Below are 21,122 nucleotides of genomic sequence, written 5' to 3' on the forward strand. Positions count from 1 at the left end.
AGGAATACAGAAACACTGTATTCAGGAGTGCAGTTAGGAAAACTAACGCCCAAATGGAAATTAATCAGGCCAAGGATGTCAAAGACAAGAAGAAGGGTTTCTCTAAGTACATAGGTGACAAAAAGACTAGGGCAGATGTCATTACAAGGCCATTCTTGACAATATTTGATCGATCATGACAACTGGGGTAAGTGCCCAATGACTAGCAGAGAGCAGGTATCTTTCCTGTCTTCAGGAAGGGCAAGAAGAACTGCAGGCCAGTCAGCCTCAGCTTGATCCCTGGGGAGGTGATGGAGCAGCTAACCCTGAAAACTATTCTTCAGGTACATGAAGAAGATCATCAGGAGTAGTCAAGCATAGCTTCACCAAGGGGAAGTCATGCTTGACCAACATGATAAACATCTGTGATGAAATGACTGGCCTGGTAGGTGAGCAGAGAGCAGTCATAATTGTCTACTGGGATGTCAGTGAGGCCTTTGATAGTCTCCCATTAGATCTCATAGAAGCGGTGGTGATGTACAGGCTGTATGAGAAAAGAAGGAGGTGGACTGAAACTCGCTTAAAGACCAGGCCTAAAGGGTTGTGGTACGCAGTGCAGTCTGGTTGAAGGCCAGTAACCGGCAGCATACACCAGGGGTCACATATTGGTCCAGTCCTGTTTAACATCTTCATTAATGATGTAGACCAGAGTGTACCCTCAGCAAGTCTGCTAATGACACAAAACCAGGATAAGTAGCTGATATGCCAGAGGGTGATGCTGTCATCCAGAGGGACCCTCAACAGGCTGGAGCAATGGGCCAAAAAGAACCTCATGAAGGTCAACAAGATAAATGTGAAGTTCTGCACATAGGGAAGAAAAATCCCAAGCATGAATAATATGGTCCCTCAATCATAGCATCACAGGCATCATATGATGCCTACACTACCAATATCCTGCAGTTTTATGACTGCCAAACACCTGAAGTTTGGGTTATCTGCTTCCATTGGTTTTCATGAACAGGTTTTGAAAATAGGCACTGTGTATTTTTTGTAATTTATCAGCGAGGTGACAGAGTAACGCTTTCTAATTTTAAGATCTTGAGTTCATCTAATGTTCTGTGATCACTTTAGAAGCACTAAGAAAGCCCCACAAGGCAACTGGCCAGCTTGCACTATAAAACTTCAGCTACAACTCCTCACTGCTCATGCTGCAAAGACATGATAAGAAATTAAAAAATCCACACAGATCTCCTTCAGAAACAGGCATGCTTATCTTTCATGTACAAGAAACTGCTACTTTTAGTAGATACTTTTATTTTGCAAAACATTTATTACTCACTGTTGTACAAAATATACCCAAAACATGTTAAGATAATGTTGACACAAGTAGGTAGTTTGTAAATTACCTAGTTGAAAAGAACAAATCTTCACAATTTTTAAGGTGATTCAAGACAGTAACAGCGAGTGAATTATATATTTTGAAATATTTCATTTGTAAGCTTTACATAAATGTTATTTGGTACTAGTATTTGTAAACCTTAACGCTTTGTATACAAAGTTTTCATTCACGTGATTAGAAGATACAATGAAAAGAATGCTTTACAGTTCATTTTCTAAAGCATTTCAATTACCTTTCTACTCTTGGTTTTACAGAAATAGCTGGTTCAGTTCAGAACTTTAATTTTTAAAAGACACAAACAAGCAGAATTAATTACAAATCTGCACTTTGTTTATAAATGAACAAAAATTGCAAGTAACTCATTATTGGCATTTGCTGAAATGTAGAAGAAAAAAAATGAAAACATTTTTAAGATAAATTATACTAGAAAACATTATTTTGATTTCAGTATTATTTTAATTCCAGGGTGGAAATTTGGCAAACATCTACTTAAAATAGCCAATGTCAATTCAATTAAAGTTTACACAAAGCTGGTCTATTCCTTTACAAGAGTGCTACTATTATATTTCATGAGGCAAGAAACCATATTTCCAGAGGTTTCTCTATGACACCGCCCAAGTAATTTTCTAAAGAGTGCATTCAGTTATTTATCTTAGTTCCTTCTGAACCACAGGATTTTTATATCATTAAAAACCAACCAAACAAGCAAACAAACAACAAAATCTAACCAGCAATATTAACAGGGGGGTGGAGGGGTGCGGGGAAGAAAGAAGACATTAACATTACCTTAAAAAGTGTATATCCAATAACTAAAGATATGAGACACAAAGGGGACAGATCTTACCTGGCATAAAGACAGCACAGCTCCACTGGCATCAGCAGAGCTACCCTGACTTACATCAGCTACAGTTCTGCCTATCCATGTACAGCAAAAGCCATTTATGTTAGTGATAGTGTTCAGAAGTAGTGTTAATACACTACTAATAACAGTGTTAGCATGCATTTTTTAAATCAAGTTCAGAGCACCTTGGTTCTCATCTAGTATTTTGTTGCTGGTGACTATTGTACTTATCACTGACAGTGTATCTAGTTCAGGATGAATTCATCATGACTTTCAAATGATAGACTAAAATACATTTAACGTTCATCTATGAAGTTATTAACCACAGCTAGTTCTTATCAGAAATATTCTGAAGCCCATTTACAGTGTGAAACAAGTGGGTTTTTTTATTTTACAACTTTGGTTAAGTTTTTATACTGTTATGGATTTCCCCTGACTATAATTCGTGTAGAATAAACTGCAACCACTGGAAGTCAGCAGCAACTGAAATTTAGAGCAGCATGACTCTTTGTTGTTACTCATAATTTCTTTTACAGGTCATTAAACATAGAAAAATTTAAAAAGTATCTCCCTAAGGCTTTTGTTTACAGAGTGAATCCTAAAAGCAGAATTATAGGAACAGAAAAAAGTAATTGCACAAGTTTCTTATAGGCAGGAAGACGTTCTTTTAAGGCGCAAGAGAATTCCCAGAGTGCAGAGGACAGATTACTTAACCAGGAGTGCAAATATTAAAAATATATAAAACCTGGGAAGCAGAGGCTGATTTCCAGAAATGGTTAAGGTAGCATTCAGGTCTTACTACTATCATCTGCCAAAGCTATCGCAGACTTTTGGATATATATATAATGTATATGTATGCTTAATCTAGTAAAATAACAAATGGGATTCAGATGATTTCTGCCAGAGATCTGTGTAAATGCTCACCTCCACAACTACTGCATAATATACTCAAAAGAGTTTATCCCAGTGTAATTTTGCATCTCAAATAAAGCTATCTGTAAAACACATTATTAATGCAGTGTATGCTCAGGTCATTTGAGCTCTATCTTCTGTCAAGTTCTACTTACAGAAAGAAACAATTTAATGAAGTCTGTAACAAGGCAAGTACAAAAGGTAGAGGTAGCTACACTGGACAAAACTCTTGGCAATGTTCATCATTTCTGTAATGATCCTATGTTAAAAATCTCAAGAAAGTGAGGTACAATCTTATGTCAAGTAAACATGAGATTTGTCTTGCATTCATTTGAAGTACAACAGATACCCCTATTTCCTGATTTTTATATTTTTTTATCTTTTATTTCCTTAAAAGAAAAATACATACTCGCATACGATGCTGATACCCTATGTGGGGATGCCATAAATCCCTTAGGATAGCAAGTTTGATGGGTGGTAACCCATTAGGAGAAAAATATATTTTTGAATATTATTTTACATATATACAATATATATATATTTAATTTTTAATCAAAATATAAAGTTTTATAATGTATTCATCAGTATTTTAAGTGAAAAATGAAGAAGTGTTTTGCATCTCAGTTCACATAAATTAAAAAATTAACAAGATATTTGAGATCCACCAGTAATGTTTTTTGGTTTATTTCTACAGAATTAAAAGAAAACAAAGAAACAGCAAGTTAAAAAGCTTTCCTTCTCCAAACCCAAATATAATAAAATCTTGAAGCTGAATAACTAACTGAAAGGACAACATCAAATTTTGTACTTTGAAGTAATCACAAAGAGTAGGAAATGGAATCTAAGTAGAAACTAGGATTATTATATCAACATAGTCCAAAGAAAAAATATTTTGATTCTCTTATTTTTGATGGAGTGTGTCTACCAGAGCTAAAAAAAAAAAAAGTTGAAAATTAAAGTTAAGTTGGTTACACTCTCACCAGTCTATACTAATTTTGCTAAACCTCTGCCCCTCCTCAATTCCAAAATACCTAGTACCACAGAAATATGACAGCCACTTATTTACAAGGTTTTTTTCAGCACTGTGAAAGGCACATTTATCTTTTTACACATGTTTCTGCTAATGTCCTAAACTTGGGTTCCAGCTGATCTAAGAAGTCAAGTGCCTCTTCTTCATGCTGATCACTGCAGCAGCCTACAGAGCCAGCCAAGGATCCTTTTCCTTCATAGTTATATGAAAGGAGATAATCTTCAGAGTGCTTCTGTTCTTCATCTTGTCTGCATAGGTGCACCTTCTGCATAGGAAGAGAACACATCTTATTATTTTCTTAAATTGTTATCCTAAACATATTGCATAAAAATAATTTCTTTTTGATTTACCTTTCATTGATTAATTTTTAATCAGAGTGTGTCCTCTAATGGATTCCTACATACAAAAAATGCACATGATTGGTCTATATCATTAAGACTACAAAAAATAAGTATTTAATAAATAAATAATTTCTACTAATCATGTATGTAACAGTAAAAGAGGAAGAACCTGTTTAAATAACCTGTCAAGCAACTCTACTCGAAATTAAAAGACTGATTTACACATAAGCAGTTAGGCAAGCAGTGAGAGTTTTTGATCTCCCAAACATGGAGCAGCTACATTTCTAATGCTGTACATTCATTCCTGCAACACTGCTAAGGTAAGTATCAGGTTTAAATTAGTACAAAGCCAGCAGTTAGAATAAGGCAAACAGACATTGTCAGAAAAATGTAACAAAAGCTTGAATAAAGTAAGTCTTGTAAATGAAAAATAGCATACTGCCTATAATTTAAGCCAAGAAAAGAAAGTTATTTACACTTATGTCTAAAATAAGGAAAGGATGATTTTTTGAAAGGGCAATATTCCAAAGGGGATGCAGGGGAGCAAAGGAAACAAAAACCACAGAAAGCCACTCTTCTAGCACAAATACATGTCTTCATTGAAATGTATGCATTTATCGACCATAGCCTACACTCAAAAAAAAAAAAAAAAAAACAAACAAAAAAAACCCCAATCCAAAACAAAACACCAAACCATTTGGGAATACTTACTTCACCTAAACGAGGATGTGTGAAATTATGCCATTCTGAGTAGGAGTATCTACACGTATCCATCATAGTCTGTCCTCCTCCTTCTTTAACTGATCCCAGAGTCTGATGTCCACCTCCTTTGACTGATTCCAAGGTATGCCCTCTTCCTTTAGTCATTTCAAATGTTTGTTGATCTCCTGTTTTTATTCCATATCCTCCTTGATCACATGTATTCTGTAGAGGAATTATATTGTGATCCTAAAAAAAGACGCAGCAGTGGAGATACCTTTACTTTTTTAATTCAAAAGATGAAACAGCAGTCAGGAACTGTCAATACTGAGAACTGGGAAGTCTCTACCTTTTTTGAACAAAAAGCTGTACTTAGCTCTTAGTGCATAAGGATCACTAAGTGGTCTTTGAAAAGGATACTATCACAAGGAGCGGAAAAAAAAAATCTGCGTTTAAATATATGAGATACAAATACTGAATCTTGAAACCAATGAAAGCTGTACTATAATCCATATGCTAGTTTCTTAAGTTAACATGTAAAAAGAATTGTTTTTTTCAAGTCAACAACCTGTAAGCCACTAAGCCAGATATAGTCATATGCATAAGTTTCATTCTGTTTCTTCACCCATTAAGTTCGCATAGTGTGTTAAATATGCTAAAACTAGTACAGGATCACAAATTAAAACTACATTATCAATTCATAATGGCACTACATTATGCTTCATAGGCAACAAGTTTGACACTTGTCACCATTAGGATTTTTTTCAAGGTGAACTGAATGATTTTTAAACTAATCTCCTTTTCTTGGGGAGGGCAAAGTCAGCAGGTGGCAGACAGAGGGGAAGGGAAAGAGCTAAGTTCTTGTGTACGAATGCAGTCCTGGGCTGGACTATGTTCATGGTGGACTGAATCTTAAAAAAAAAAATTAGATGCCAAAAGTACAAACATATTTCATGAACATGGACTGTTCAATTATTTACTTTCTTTCCCCCCAACACTGGCTCAATCAACTGTATTTGGGGTCATTTTTCAGGAAAAGGCAGAAACTGCACCTGCAGTAATGTTCTGCCATAGACACATATTCGACATAGGCAAAATAGTAGGTTTCCACCTAATCTCATTGCTGAAAATGACTGAAGTGATTAAAAAGTTCACCTGACATTTCCAACTAAACAGTTATCTGGAAGAATTATAAGCTGCCAGGCTAACTACAGGATATGTTTAAATATACATGGCACTACCAACTCAGCCTAAAAAAAGAATTTTCAAATTCTTCTTAAATAGCAAAGCACATCTAATGATCCCTGAGTGTATTCTTATTCGTATGTCTTATTTCCTTTACTAAATCACTTACTTGCAAGTGGTCCTGTTCTCAAACTGAAATGGTATGAATATCTTAATTCTACGTTTGTAAACTGAAGTAAATAGACAACTTACCATCACTTCTTCTCCTGGAGCTTCTGTATTTGAAATGATTAAATTGTGATTGGCACAATCATCAGTCACATGTCTGTGCATTACTCCAGAACCACAGCAGCCACAAATTGTGATCAGGATTACTATGGAAAGGAAATAAGTGAGGAAAATACTATGAAATTTAACTCATAATGGTATCTTCTGTCTGACAATGAATTTTCCAGCAGTAGCCTTTTAAAATGCCTGAGCATCAATTATAGGTTTAAAAATACTTCATTTCCAAAAATGCCCATACTCAAAACTGTATATATATATATATACACATTTTTTCAAACAGTACATGGAGTTTTCACTACACTGGTGAACTATGTCACTCTTCTAGAACACATCTTGGTTTTCCCTAAAGAAATGCAAGCATCCTTTATGAAAACACTGTGACTGCGAAATTTCACAGTAATAAATTTAGACCAAATCCAGGTGAAAAATCATATTTTATGCCTACAAAGCTGTACTTTATATATTTTTCATTTATGAATATAAAGATGTCAAATTATATCATAAGGAACTATGATAAAAGTCCTAAGCTAAAGGACCCAATACCAGAAACTTCTTCACAGAAAAGGTCAGCAGAACCCTGGAGGACTTCAAGCATTATATTACGGAACAATCTTATTTAGTTCCTTGTATTCAGTTTATCTCTCCTATAATACTACTTTGTGTTGTCATGGAGACTCAGCCAGAAATTACTTTATATAAAAGACTCACAAGCAACCAATACCTCTCCTAAACAAAAGATTAAACATTTCATTCAAAGAACTCTCTCCTTCTGTTTTCAAGTTGATAGCTTAAAAATAAAGAAGCCCGCAAGGAACAGAACAGCTCTGCCTAACTGCCCACTGAGCAATCTGATCTCTGAACATATAAACTGTGGAAATTGGCCAAGAGCTACTTTCAAGCTCATTTAGCTTGTCATGCAGCTGTCAGTGAGATCTGCATCAGTGGTTCCAGCAGGCTGCCACCTCATGCAGACAGATGGGAAGAAGACATCCACGACAGCACTGACTAGAAGACACACAGAGTAAAACCTAGACACAGTAAAATAACGGGTCTGTCTGGGAAGGCTGCAGGCAAGGGGTAGTGACAAAAGCTAGCTGACGTTTCACACGGTCCCCCTACTGAGCATCCCCACATCTGAAAGTTACACCTCTGGGCTGAATCACAAATTGGTACCTGCTCTCTTGGGATAAAATATGGATCTATCTAATCCCCAAAATGTGTGCAGGTCCCAGTGTTCTATCTACTTGAGTAAGAACAGGGGAGAACTGAACAGGAGCAAGACAAGTTGATCATTAATTGAGAAAATGCAAAAGAACTAAAAACCAAACAAACCAAACCACAAACACAAAAAATGGAAAAAGAAAAAAAAAAGTTCTGGCTTTGCTATTACATATCAGAGTCATCACCACACTGGTTAACAGCAATATTAACCTACTAAGTATCTGTCAGTCTTTGAGCGACTCAAGTAAAACACTGTTTTCAAGGATTTGGTCCGTTGCAGAGGTATCCAACTTGTCCTCAGCATTACACTGGCTCTTGTAAAAATCCTTATGAATGTCTCTGATACTCCATGTTTTAATCCACGACACAAGAAAGGTCACAAAAACCTCTTGGAAATTGATTTCTGCATACCTACAAACAGAAATGTGCATCCCAAACCCAGCACTAAACTCACAAAGTTTGCTATACTTGCCTGGAGACAAGATCTGATAAGCACTACAAATCTCACCCTCTTCTGGTTCAAGTTCAGAATGCAGGTTTTCTGGCCTTGCTAGCAGGAACACACAGAATATTTTACATAAACTGTACTTAAAAGAATAAACAAACATCTACACACAGTGACTACAGAAGATGAGAGCAAGAAGCTTGTGATACAGATACAAATAGAGCAGGTAGATTAAGTCAGTGGTGACAGCTACACAACCGCCTAAATAAAAAAATAAATGTTTGAATCAAGCTTGAATCAGGTGCCTTCAGCTAATTTTAAAATTAAGTGTTTTGCATTTAGTGTTAAAAAACCAAAACAAGTGTACTTACGCAGCAATAATAGTGACCCTAAGATCATTGCAAGGATGGCCCACACACCAAGAGTAACATTTCCACCAGAAAGGTCACGGCTTTTGCCACCATTGCATTCAGTTGGAGTAACACAATCACAGAGGTTGACTTTTATGTGGTTCTCTCCTACCTTTCCTCCATTATCAATCACACTTATAGGAATATCATATGTACCAAATGGAATATCACCCTTTGGTGAAAGATACACAGAATTATCTGTAAAAAAAAAAAACAAAACCAAAAACAAAAACAAACCAGAAAAAAAACAGGTTTAGTGTTAACAATACCTGAAATTCTGTTGTCACAAATGTGAACATAGTCACAATATCCCCTTTGGTTACAGCTACACTGCTACCAGATCTGCATTAGCTAGTTTAAAACTAGCTCAAATGTGTTGATACAAAACTACATCTTGAAAATATTCATACATTCAGCACCTTTTAAATGTTAGAATTGAAAAAGCAAACCATACACAGCTTTCTGACAACCTACAATTTGAAACTCTGATTCAGTTGATTATAATAGATGAAACTATTAGGGCTTACTAGTAAAGACCATCAATTGAATTGGCATTTATTAAAAGGACTTACGGTAGTGACGGTGGAATAACGGTAAATTTATACTTCTTCCACTCTTTAGTTCTATTGCTATATTCACTGGGAAGTAAAATCCATTTAGTCTACTGCCCTCCTTAGCAGCAATGATTAGTGACCATGTGTTTTAAAGGACAGAAGAAATCATTTGTGAAAAATACGTACAAGACGGACACTGATGTATATAATGTTGGTTTATGATATATGAAACTACATGTATCATCCAAAATATTTTTTTTTTCAATTTGCCTAATATGAACCTTAAGGCTGTTAGACATCCTTGCTGTCTTTAGTGTTTCATTAGTGATGTTTGATGGAACACTCGAGAATCAGATCCTTTTCAGTCTAATTCATTACAACATAGCAGCAAATATATGTGCTGCTCTTGTTGCCATCACCTAGCACCCACCAAGAAACCACCATCAGCTATAACTTCTTATATAAGCAAATTTTAGGAAACAGCAATTCCTTCGGTAATAAATTATTTAACTTCTACTGAAATTATAAAAGTTAACAGAAATACATTAAGGGAGATAGTAATGTGTTCTTTCACCCAGCTCAGCTTTACTAAAAATGTGCTGGCTGACTGCAGTACTAAGAAAAAAAACTTGCCGTGATTTTTTTAGTCAGCATCTAATCAATTTTAGGTAAAATTTCAGTTTTCTAGTTCTCCACCATAAACAGGAGCTTAAGAAAAGCTGAATTTTTCTTTAGAGTACTAATTATTTCATTCTTAAATTTCTTCTAAATTATGATGATACACTTCGTTATATCTATTTTTATTCTCCCACAGAATATTTTTACATCATAATTTCAGACAGCAGCTGATTGCTGACCCAAGAATGCTGGGGACAGATTCTTGTTTATGCTTTAAGAGGCAGAACATACTACCCTTCTCATTCCTTTTGTGATGCAAACAGTGGCACCTTCTTAACTTATGCAAACTGTTTCAAACCCAGGACAGTTAAAATAAAGAATACTTTAGCTGTTTCCCTTTATTTCTGGCATAGTCTTGATCTTTTCCTGTATAGCAAATGAAACAGAGGAACCACTGGAGATCATCAGGCCTACCTTGTCAGCCCCACTGAGTACACCAATACCTAACATACATTCAACTAATCTATTCTTACAGTCCCCCCAAGGCAGACATAGCAAAGCCTCCTCTGGCAACCTACAGCTAAGTGAGGAGAACAAAGTATTAAGTTACCATTGTGTCGAGTTATCTTCCACATGGAAGCCAAGCTACGGTCAGTTATGCGATAGACAAAGGGTGTGCTGTAAGGAGACTCATCACCATCCTGTGCAGTAAGGCAGATTGGTTTTCTGTCTCTGCACATGATATACTCAGTTTTGGTGATTCGTGGGTAATTCTTGTTCCCAGGCACGATGAAAACCTGAATTGTCCCAGTGCCTGTTTTGCCATCTATGAGATAAAAATAACTACTTTTAGCACTTACTTATAACATTCACATATTCATTTCTAATCCAAACTTTCACAATGAAATGTCATAAATTGTAATATCCAAGTTCCGAAGTAAGGTGGAAAGCAGCTGCTGATTTAGCCAAGAAGAGAAGGGGGCTCCTAAAGATTGCTCTCGGCTGCTTCTCTTTGCTTGGCTGGTTGTAGCATGGATCAACAGCTCCCAAAGTTCCATATTCTGCGTGTGCATACAGCGTATTTTGTTGAGATATGTGTGGGCACAGATAATATTCTACGATGATGAGAAGAGAACGAGCCCATAAATCAAGGCTAAAGGATGCGACACCAAATCGAGAGTCAAAAGCAGAAAGTGAAGATTTCCAGCCTTTTCACTTCTGAAGGAGGAAATAGATTACACTTTCCCTACCCTCCCTTCCCTTGGAACACAAACACTTTCAGAAATAGTAGGCTTCTTTCTGTCCTCTTCCCTCCGAGACAGATGTTTACTTTTTATGCAACAGAAATTCTAAACAATTTAAATTCATGTTATCTACATTTAATTTTAATATGCAAGCTTTAGAGTTAGAATTTTTAACTGCAAAGCAACTTTCAAAGGTCTGCTCTCTGCTCCTACTGTGGCTTAAGCACATAAGGGCTCATACTAAATCCTGCCACTGGACTTATAAAGGCAGTCCATTTTTCCTTTTTAATACAAGATACTTATTTTAGAACTTAAGGTGTGGCCTAACATTTTTCTTCGATAATTTCTTTGCTACATTTAGCATTTGGAAGTGAAAGGTCTATTTAATCTTCTTGCTACATGATGTTAAGGCAAAATTACATCTTTCCCTGCAGTAAATGCATATACACAAATTAATCAGAAATAGATGATCACTCACATTAAGTCAGAAAAAAAAACCCTGTTTTAGAATGAGAATCTGAGTTTATAACCCTTCCTTTATGATCAGAGTAATTTGTGACAGCTTATCACTTGAGCAACACACAGTGTTAACACTGGTACAGAATCTAGATGACTGAGAATAAGAGCACATGAATACAGCTATTCTTAGAGGTCCTTAAATTAAGGTCCTTAAATTCTAAATGGATGACACCAAGAAGTCAAACACAGCAGGAAACAGAAAAAGTTGCAAGGTCAACAACTTTTTCAAGAAGTTCTCTCTCTACTTTCGTCAACTTCACAGCTGCCAAGTGGTACCATTTAAAAAAGAGCTGGGAAATAAAAGGAATGCAATTCACAGTAAAATCCCCCAATTTAAACTTAACTGAAAGATTTTAAATGGGAGCAGATAACTTTTGAAAACATTTGAGAATTTGCCCCAATTTTTTCAATGCATTCCCTACTGTATAATATTCCCTAAGCATTTGATAGAGCTATCCCAAAGACAAGACGAGAGACTATGTGGACCTCTGGTCTGAAACAACACAGCTGTCCACACACTAAATTTGCACGTAAGTATCTGTTCCAGACCACAAAGAATACCGACAACATTTAGTACTCACTTCTGTCTAGAGCAAGGACTGTGATATTGCATTGACCTCTTCTCATATCTCCTACATCTCGGTCCAAGACTTTAACGGTTCTGACTTCGCCCGATTTTTCATCTATGTTGATCCAATTACATTGGCCAGGTGCTATCCGGTAGCTATCAAGAATAATTTGCTTAGTTAAAGATCTCAAACATATACACATATGTATGTACATACACACAACTATAGATACATGTATTCACATACACTCGTGTGCACACATGCACACACACATACAGCATCAACAACTATTTCTCCCTTCCCATATCCCACTCATGCTGTACTCTAAATAAACTAGTAAGTAACATTTTTTCATACCTTATGCCTTCACTATTTCCAGTTTCTGGATCTTCTGCTACGTATCTCCCAATAGCTGTTCCAATGTCCTCACATTCTTTAACGTCTATGTGTAACAGACAGGGTTTAAACACCGGCCCCTCATCCACATCCAGGACATGCACTATAACAGAGCTGGTGCTCTGGGAAAGTTGTTGTGAATGTGGTGCCAGCATGTAGGGTGCCTCATTGTTGACTGCGATCACAAGGATCCTTTGCTCGGCACTTTCATAGTCAAGTCCCTGCAATAAGAGGTGGGGTGTTGTTTTTTTTCTTTCAAACCAATACAAAACTTGGTATTGTTTCCACTGCCCAACTATTAAATAGATAAAACTGTACCACATTTATTTACAAAAGAAGTCAGCTATCCTTCTGGAACATCCAGCTTGACACAAGGTAAAGGGGCATGATATAAAAAAAGTCAAGTTCTAAGTTACTGAAAGAAAACCTGAGGAACTACCCCTAATAAGGTAAGCAGCACCACTGTAAAATTTTAGGTGATATTCTAATAGTCACTTAATAATCGAACCAAGATAAGAATTACATATGGTAGAGGATTTTCTAATCCCATATCTAGTTGGCCGCTTTTTTTTTAGGTTACGTATATTTCCTTTCCAGCACAGGTCAATCGTGCTTCTTGCTAGCACCTACATTTACTTCCTAGTAAGACTCCATCCATTGGAAATACATCTGAACTATCTGAACCATCTGAACGATCTGAAGTTGTGGTGTTGATCAGTATCTTCCATTTATCCTTCAGACAGCTTCTCCAATATCATTGTATACCTTTAATACAGCTATTTATATCCTAAAGTCATAATACTCTTTAGTCTACCGCAGCATTACTTTAAACATATGAAATTTCCACAAGGTTTGTATACCAAGGACATAGCTTTAGGAAGGTTCTAATAATTACCAGCAACAAAAAAACAATAAATAAACCCCCCCAAACTCTATCCTTATGATTTACATTTTCAAAATTTAGTATTAATCTTCCCTGATCCTTAGAAGTTACTTGCTATTGCAGTTTTAACAGATAATAAAAAATAGGATGGTGAAGCATGATGATAAAGGACAACCTGATAAAGGATGCCCTGATAAAAGGACACATCTGTAAAGTACTAGGTATAACAAGTAACTAAACTAACATGTAGTCTTACATGTACACGGACTCCCTCACACACTAAAAGAGCAAACCTGAAGTCACTACTCTGCAAAATAAAACCTGGAGAGGTTTATCCTGAATTAGTAAGTTCAATCAACTCCCAGAGAGGACAAGGCTAGAGAAGGCATTCATCTTTCCTCTCCTTTGCAACACTCCCATTTCTCTTAAAAACCCAACCATTAAGCATTCCTTACTTACATCCCTAAGTCTAAACCACTCCAACTGTGGAACCAGGCAAAAGCACCAAGCTATTCTGGAATGACCAACCAAAGGGAATTCCTTGAACTATGTGCAAAACTGAGTAGTCCGGTTGATGAGTTTTGCAGGTTATGTACCACACACGAACCCAGCTGCAGCGCATTATGCAATCTGCTCTAGAAGAGAGTTCAGATCAGGAAGAAAGCATGATTTGCCCGATAGTTACTGATATTCTTTGAATGAGTTCTAGATTATTGATTTTAAAAGCAACACCTGAAGACATACAAATTTTCCTCTAGCAGTTCCATTTCTACATACCTTAACAACACACAGTATTCCTTCATTTGTGTTTTTGTCTGTTGTAATTTCAAAGGACCGATCATCATTTCCCTTTATAATTTCATACACTGCTCCTGAGCCAGGCGAACCAGGTTCATCAAGATCAACAACAGAGACTCTCAGTATTTCTACATTCACTCTGTTTTCCTCCACTCGTGTTTCATACTTGGAGTATCCAGAAAAAAAAAAAATCAATTTAAATTGAAGAATACCATTCTATGATCCAGAACTGAAGAACATCGTATTTAGATAAGACTACTTAAACCCAAGGGGTCATTTTACCAAGTTGCTGTAATGATTTACTTTGTTTTCATGCATTAGCATAATTCTTCCACTTCTCCCTTACGCCCTAAGTAAAACAGTAAACCTTGCCTGCCAGTACAGATGAAATCTCAGCTCCTTCATACACTAATATAACTAAGTCTGGAATTCTCCTTCCAGGAAATGTAAATTAGCACAGTTCCCCCCAGTTACTTCAGCTCTATATGCTAATTTGTCTACACCATCAAGCTCAGCATTAGAAAAGACATGGGGATAAATAAAAAAAAACCAAACAAAAACATATATAAAAAAACGCAGGAACTTGAAGAAAAGCCAAGAAGAGTGAAATACATCTCTACTTGGACGGCAAAGGATGAAAGGATTCTTCTTACTTTTTTATGTTTTGAAAGAGTTATGTTATTTGTGCTTCTTGAGCTTGTACAGAATAAGAGAGATTCTGAATTAATATTACTGATGATATTCTACAGTAGTAAATGGAAAGGACAAGGTATGTGTGCCTCAGGGGTAATGAATTATTTTTTATGAATTTCATATTACCAAATCTCCTGTGGTATTTGAGCTGTATATGTTTTTACTAAGACCTGCTCTCATAGAGATGGCTGCAATAAGCAGAGACTTAAGTATGAGTTACAGCTACTGATGAACAAGAAGTGGTTTAAATAATACTTCTGTAGACTGAAGAAAAGTTGGAAAAGCTAGAAAATCTTGGTGCAAATACTTTCATCTACTTCATCGACACTAACTTTTACATTTGCAATACACAAGTAGCCAAAAGCTGGCCAAACGGTAGCAAGGTCATGACAATGCTTAGAAGTGAATCTGTCCTCTCCCTGAAAACGGTTAAATTATGGGATTTCTAAGACTATGCATTGCAGCAGAAGTGAATGAATGAGTCATGTCAGCTTTCTCTCAGGACATAAGGCAAATGAATCAAAACAACTAACATAATAATAGATCCAATTAACAAACAGCACATCAATGAACAGGGCGCTCTGAAATGTCTATACTGGCATTAGCTGTCTCAGGGCGTTAGGCTTCACTGAGGGACTACCCTTCAGGAAACTAGAAAGGTGATAAAAACAGGCTTTTTTTGGGAGGTTGTTTTTTCCCCCCCTCTTTTTAACAGACATTTAAGAAGACTTACTTGCATTTGTTTAAAGCATGGTGCATTGTCATTCATATCTTCAATTCTAATGACAGCTGTTCCTGTAGTACACAAACCAAAAGGCTGGCCTGCCATATCTCTCACTTCAACTAACAAAGTGTAACTGGGCACCAGCTGAAAAGAGGAATAAAAGCATAAAGAAGTTTGGCATACTCATTTTTCAATCACATAATTACACACAAGATTAGAACTAAATATTTTACTCCAGTTCCCTAACTCTGCTCTAAATTCAGTGCCTGGAAATAGCATTAGGTTTCTTAGGCGGAAGAAAAACACCCCTCCTGTTCCACTTCATAAATTTATCATTAAAAGATAGGCAGTAGACTAATTTGTCAAGCCTTTCTTCCCTCAGTAGTCACTGTGATATTTTCTTTAGTAGTCACAGTGACGCTCAGAGTCACTGCATTTTTCTCTTGCTACAAAAGTTGAGCAGTGTACCTGCAACTGCAAAATTCTGCAATACACTGCTAACGCGGACTTTCAGCCATGAAGTAACACAAGTATGCCACAATATGATTCTTTTCATCCTCACAAAAGATGTGCCTGTAGCAGTGGTTTTCTTCTAGAATGACTGTCTTATGCTAGAAATATTATTTTGAATTACACATGCCTGTCAAATTTTCTAATATAAATGGTATCTCACAGCACATTTTATCCCCTCCCCTACAAAAAAAATGCCAAATAAAATAATAACTAAAACTCCTGTATCTTATTTACTTGAAAGTTAGCTGATAAGTATAAATGGTTTGCACTTTAATTTTAGGAAATGTTATATTGCTGTTTAGTTTCAGACCAGAGATATTTCTGTTAAGCACATGATAACCGATTACTTTCAGAAAAGCTGGTTCATTTTCCCTTTAGAGAAGCAAGCAGCACCTCAAATGGAGCTTAATTAGGAGGAAACAGTGGATCATGGGATTCATGAACAGAAAAAGAGTGAAAATTCATAGGACTTTCAATCCATAGGTCAAATAAGAGAGCAGTGGAAGGTCCCCTGTGAAGATTAGCTATAATATGGTACATCCATACAGAAATTCTTTGGGCAAATTACATATCTCTGGAAAGCTTCAGAAGCTCATTAGTGAGGGAAATAAAAATCATAAACAATGATTTGTCGGGTGATTCCCGTGCCAGCAGTTAAGAAACTATCTGTGTGCCCTAGATGACAGCTAAACATGCTTCAGGAAATATCACCTCTCTGTCCAGCTGTGGCAATAATACAGCAATGACACCTGTGTCGCTATGTAAAGAAAATGCTGGAGTTACTGGCGGATTTTGTGACACAATGCGGTATTTCAACGTCGTATGCAGAGTATAAGGTTCATCTCTGTCCTCCGCAGTCACCTTTCCAACAATGACACCTGTGAACACAATACAGCAATTTTTTGTTCCAGAAAAATCTGGAAATAATCAAAAGCTATTTGAACAGGTATTTATATTTTAGATACATGAAAATAGCTATTCGGTCATTTAGCTTTAAATGAAAATAATATTAAAAACACAGTAAATGGTACTAAAATACAGTAATGGCTTTTTTTTTTCTTTCCGTCTTAGACAAAGTTGAAATTATTAAGCTGTCAGAAATAAATACTAAAATTCTAGATTTCAGTTAGTGTTTTTGACAGTGCATTCTAACTGACCATCTCAAACACAGCTGAAGAGGAGTTGCAGGTGGGATGGAGGGGAAGGTTCAGTCCTGCTTTGTGGGGAGAGCTGCTGTATTTTCTGCCTATACCCCCAGCAGTTTTGGAACTCCACTTTATATCAGTAAGAAGTAGAGCAGCTCACATAATGAAATGCAATTGATGTTTTGGGGTGAAGAGGAATATACTTTGCTTCCTTTTTTGTGAAGCACATTAGACTTTCCCCACTCTATAGCCTTAGCCTAAGAGATGAGCAAGGAAGGCTATACCATGGCTTTTGCATTCCTTATTCTCTGGGGTCCACCTTCCCCCCCTGCTTTTGTCCTCTGTTACACAGACACGTTAAGTCAGTAACAGGCAAGTTACAAGGCAGAAGCAAGACTTTGTCCCCTTCTGTCCTCTCTCAGGAAAAGTCCTTAGTTCATCAGCTCAGAAAAATGCTCTAAGCTTAATCAAAGGCCTTTTATACCTTAGAACACATCTAATTTAGTTGCTTATGAAACTAATTGTTAGAAACTGCGGTTCTGTCAATCAAAGCATTTTATGAAAACAGACGTCTTGGATAAAATGAAAAGAATAACATTCGGAAGTTCTTAGAAACACCAAATAATCTCAATTTTTAAAACCTTCTACTTGAAACAATATTTTTCAATATGATTGAGATGGCATTTTGGAATTTCTAATCCTTAAGAAATCTTGACCTGCTCTTTGCAAATTCTGTCTTTGCTGTAAAGAAATACTCCTTAGGAAAGTGATTAAAGGGCAGGATTACACTTAGTCATACTGGTATGCAAATGAGCTGAGTAGTGGTAATTGTGTTTACCGATTTAGAACAATTCTTACCAGGTTTGGAATTTTCAGGGACAGAAAACTTGAATAGGTCCTGTGTAAAATATGGAGCATTGTCATTATCATCCTCTATCCTGATTGTATGCACAAGTGGTACCTCTGGTGAATAACCATCTGGAGTGGTTGCGAAGCAAATGATCTATAAGACATAAATTCAATAATTCACTTCATGCTTAAGCAACATAAAGTATTATTACACTTCCAGTTCAAAGCAGGAGTCAATAAAGTGAAATACTGCATGCAAAGCGTACCCTGCTCAAGCCCAGGCTCTTCAGCCACATGAAACGGGAAGTGACTGACACCTTACGACAGCAACACAAACGCTTTAAATGCTTTCCAATCTTCCACCTTTCCATTCCGTGCACTACAAGTATTTGAATCACTTTATTCCTCCTCCCCCAACAATTCTGTCAAACATTTTTTTCCAAGTTGTTTGAACACATTTTCCCAGGTGTCTGTGAACCAATCTCAGCCTTACCAAAAATTTTGACGTAAATATTTCTATTTAGAACAAAATCAAGAACAGAAAAACTGTTTGTCCATTACAACATAATCTAATTTGCAGTAATAGTTGCTGCAAATTACCTAACTGTTTGGAAGCTGTTTCTACTGCCTTCTTACACATCTCAGCCAGCAGAGAGAGCAGTGTACCTTGCTAACAAATCACCGAAACAGCTTGAGAAAGAGAGGCTCAGCTCTATAGTTTCTCATGGTTTTGGTTTTATGCCACCTTACCAACCTTCCCTGAAAAACTCTGGGATAACTTCAAACTCTTCTCAAAAGTGATGCAAATCCAATAGCTCACTTATGCTGTAAATTATAGCATAAATAGCTCATTTATGCTGTAATTAGAGTCTAAGTAGTAAAAAGCAAAACTACTCTGTAGATGTAGATGACCAGATATTTTTTTGCCACTGATTTCATCTCTGTAACATTACTCAGAACACATCTTGTCTGCTCCCAGTTTCCACTGTCACCCAGCCTTCAAATACATGCATGACAGAAAAAAGGTTTTAATTATATTTACACAGTTTAGGCCTGTACCTGAAAGCTTGGATACTGTTCACGGTCTACTGCACGGGTAGCAAAGATATTCCCAGTTTCTCTTTCTATGTAAAACAAACCCTTTGGATCTTGATCAATTCCTGGTCCACTTGCAGAATAGTAAATGGTGTAGTTCTGAGCTGTGTCCGACTGGACCTATAAAGAATGCATTTTTTAAGCCAAGGAAAACAGCATCATCCTTCTAATGTATTTTTCCCCCTTTTTCATGACCATATTTAGCACAAGCAGGAACTCTTCAAAAGAAAAAAAAACAAAACTTGATATACCCCTACTTCTTTACCAGCTTATACTTCACAGAACAGGAGAACAGCTTGCCATGCAATTGCTTTCCTTTTCAATGTGTGTACACTGGGGTAGTTAATTCATACTCAGAAATGTTTATGACTATCAAACAATTAAAAAAATGACAGTGTGCATAAAAAAAGTATTTGCAAATATAATCTTGCTAGAATACTGCACAAACAAGGCACAGTCAGATATATATGGCTTATTGTTTCTGTCCCTGTTCAGGAGATTTTGGGTTTAGTGCACCCACTGAGAATGTGGTTTGCAGCAAGAGAAGAAAAAGCAAAGGAAAGTAGGAAGGGAGGAAATAAAAGGACAGAGGAAGGAAGGAGACCACCTAGAGTATAGTCCAGAGATATGCCAATTCAGATAGCCTCTCTGCATCTCATTACAAGCATCAAGGAGGTAACATTAGCAGTTACCTATTTAAAAACACTCTCCTCCCCAAATACTTTCCTTACCTATTGAATGCCAGAAGTTAGGAAGGTAAAATTAGTAGAAGAATAATTGCTCTGCACAGACTCTGTTATTACACTTGTCTCTACATATCTGCTACCAGTCACTCTGTAATCTAGTGAAGGCTAGATGGATCTATGATAACTTTAGTTCTTGCATTTCTCTTTCACGCCTACTTGTTTTACTACAGTAAGTACTTTTCCTAATAATATAGGCTATAGTCAGTCTTCAACGCTACAGGTACACACCTAGTGCTCCAGAAAGGATGCAGACAAGCAAGTAAGATTTCCCTCACCCTGTGTTTACAAAACCTTTTTTTAGGCAATGTTTTCTGGGGGATTGTTGGGTTTTTTTATTTACACACTTTATTGATTTCCAGGCCAATGAGCTCTCTTCTGATAGTATGCCTCTCTCCTTTTACAATTTTTACACACTTCCAGTTCACCCCAACAACCGTGATCACAAGTTGCTTCAGCAAAAAGGTATCAAGATACACAGTGAACAGAACAGGACAGAGGAATAAGAGCAGGAATGGCATCAGTAGGGATTACAAGAGAACTCACTTTTGTTCTTCTTTTATCATAAAAGTCACACACAATACTAGCTTGTGTCATAAAATTATGATTTGCATAAAATATACCTGCTGTATTTGTAGTGGAAAAGGTCCCAGTGAGTTCTCTATCATAACAGATGGAATAGGGCCCCACCTTCTTTTAGTTCGTTTGAGAACTGTATCTCTAGCATGCCTGGTCTTTTGTGTCTGGGCCTAGAAGATAAAAAGACAGGTAAGAATATATCCATATATTCTTAACTTTGTGCATTTTTGCTTAGCTACTGTTATGAATTTTCATCTTTTTTATCCTCCATTTCAATTTTCCCACTGACCATTTTTTTCCAAAGTCTTAACTTCTGATTATACCTGTGATAGTATTCCAAGAGTTTTTTCATTCATTGTAATACTTTGGATGATCAAAATCTGCTTTAATTCCTCAAACATGGCTTTTAAGATTCTTGACATTCCTGATTAAGTTCTTTGCTTTCTTCCA

At 36.5% G+C, this 21,122-nt stretch overlaps 1 protein-coding gene across 1 annotated transcript; it reads right to left on the bottom strand.

Annotated features, from left to right (window-relative positions):
- Nucleotides 1-4,228: 4,228 nt before the first annotated feature.
- Nucleotides 4,229-20,776, bottom strand: LOC308217990 (desmocollin-1-like; the record flags this gene model as incomplete). Its single annotated transcript, XM_080611508.1, has 13 exons — nt 20,717-20,776; nt 19,315-19,470; nt 18,265-18,409; nt 16,973-17,139; nt 15,758-15,892; nt 14,311-14,496; nt 12,612-12,871; nt 12,267-12,409; nt 10,533-10,748; nt 8,712-8,948; nt 6,639-6,760; nt 5,214-5,450; nt 4,229-4,426 (listed from the first exon to the last, which is right to left on the bottom strand). Exons 1-13 carry the CDS (start codon nt 20,759-20,761, stop codon nt 4,229-4,231), a joined length of 2,247 nt encoding a protein of 748 aa, XP_080467634.1. The 5' UTR covers nt 20,762-20,776.
- Nucleotides 20,777-21,122: the final 346 nt, after the last annotated feature.

This window comes from Psittacula echo, assembly GCF_963264785.1.
Source record: "Psittacula echo genome assembly, chromosome: 2".
In the NCBI taxonomy this organism is placed as follows: Eukaryota; Metazoa; Chordata; class Aves; order Psittaciformes; family Psittacidae; genus Psittacula; species Psittacula echo.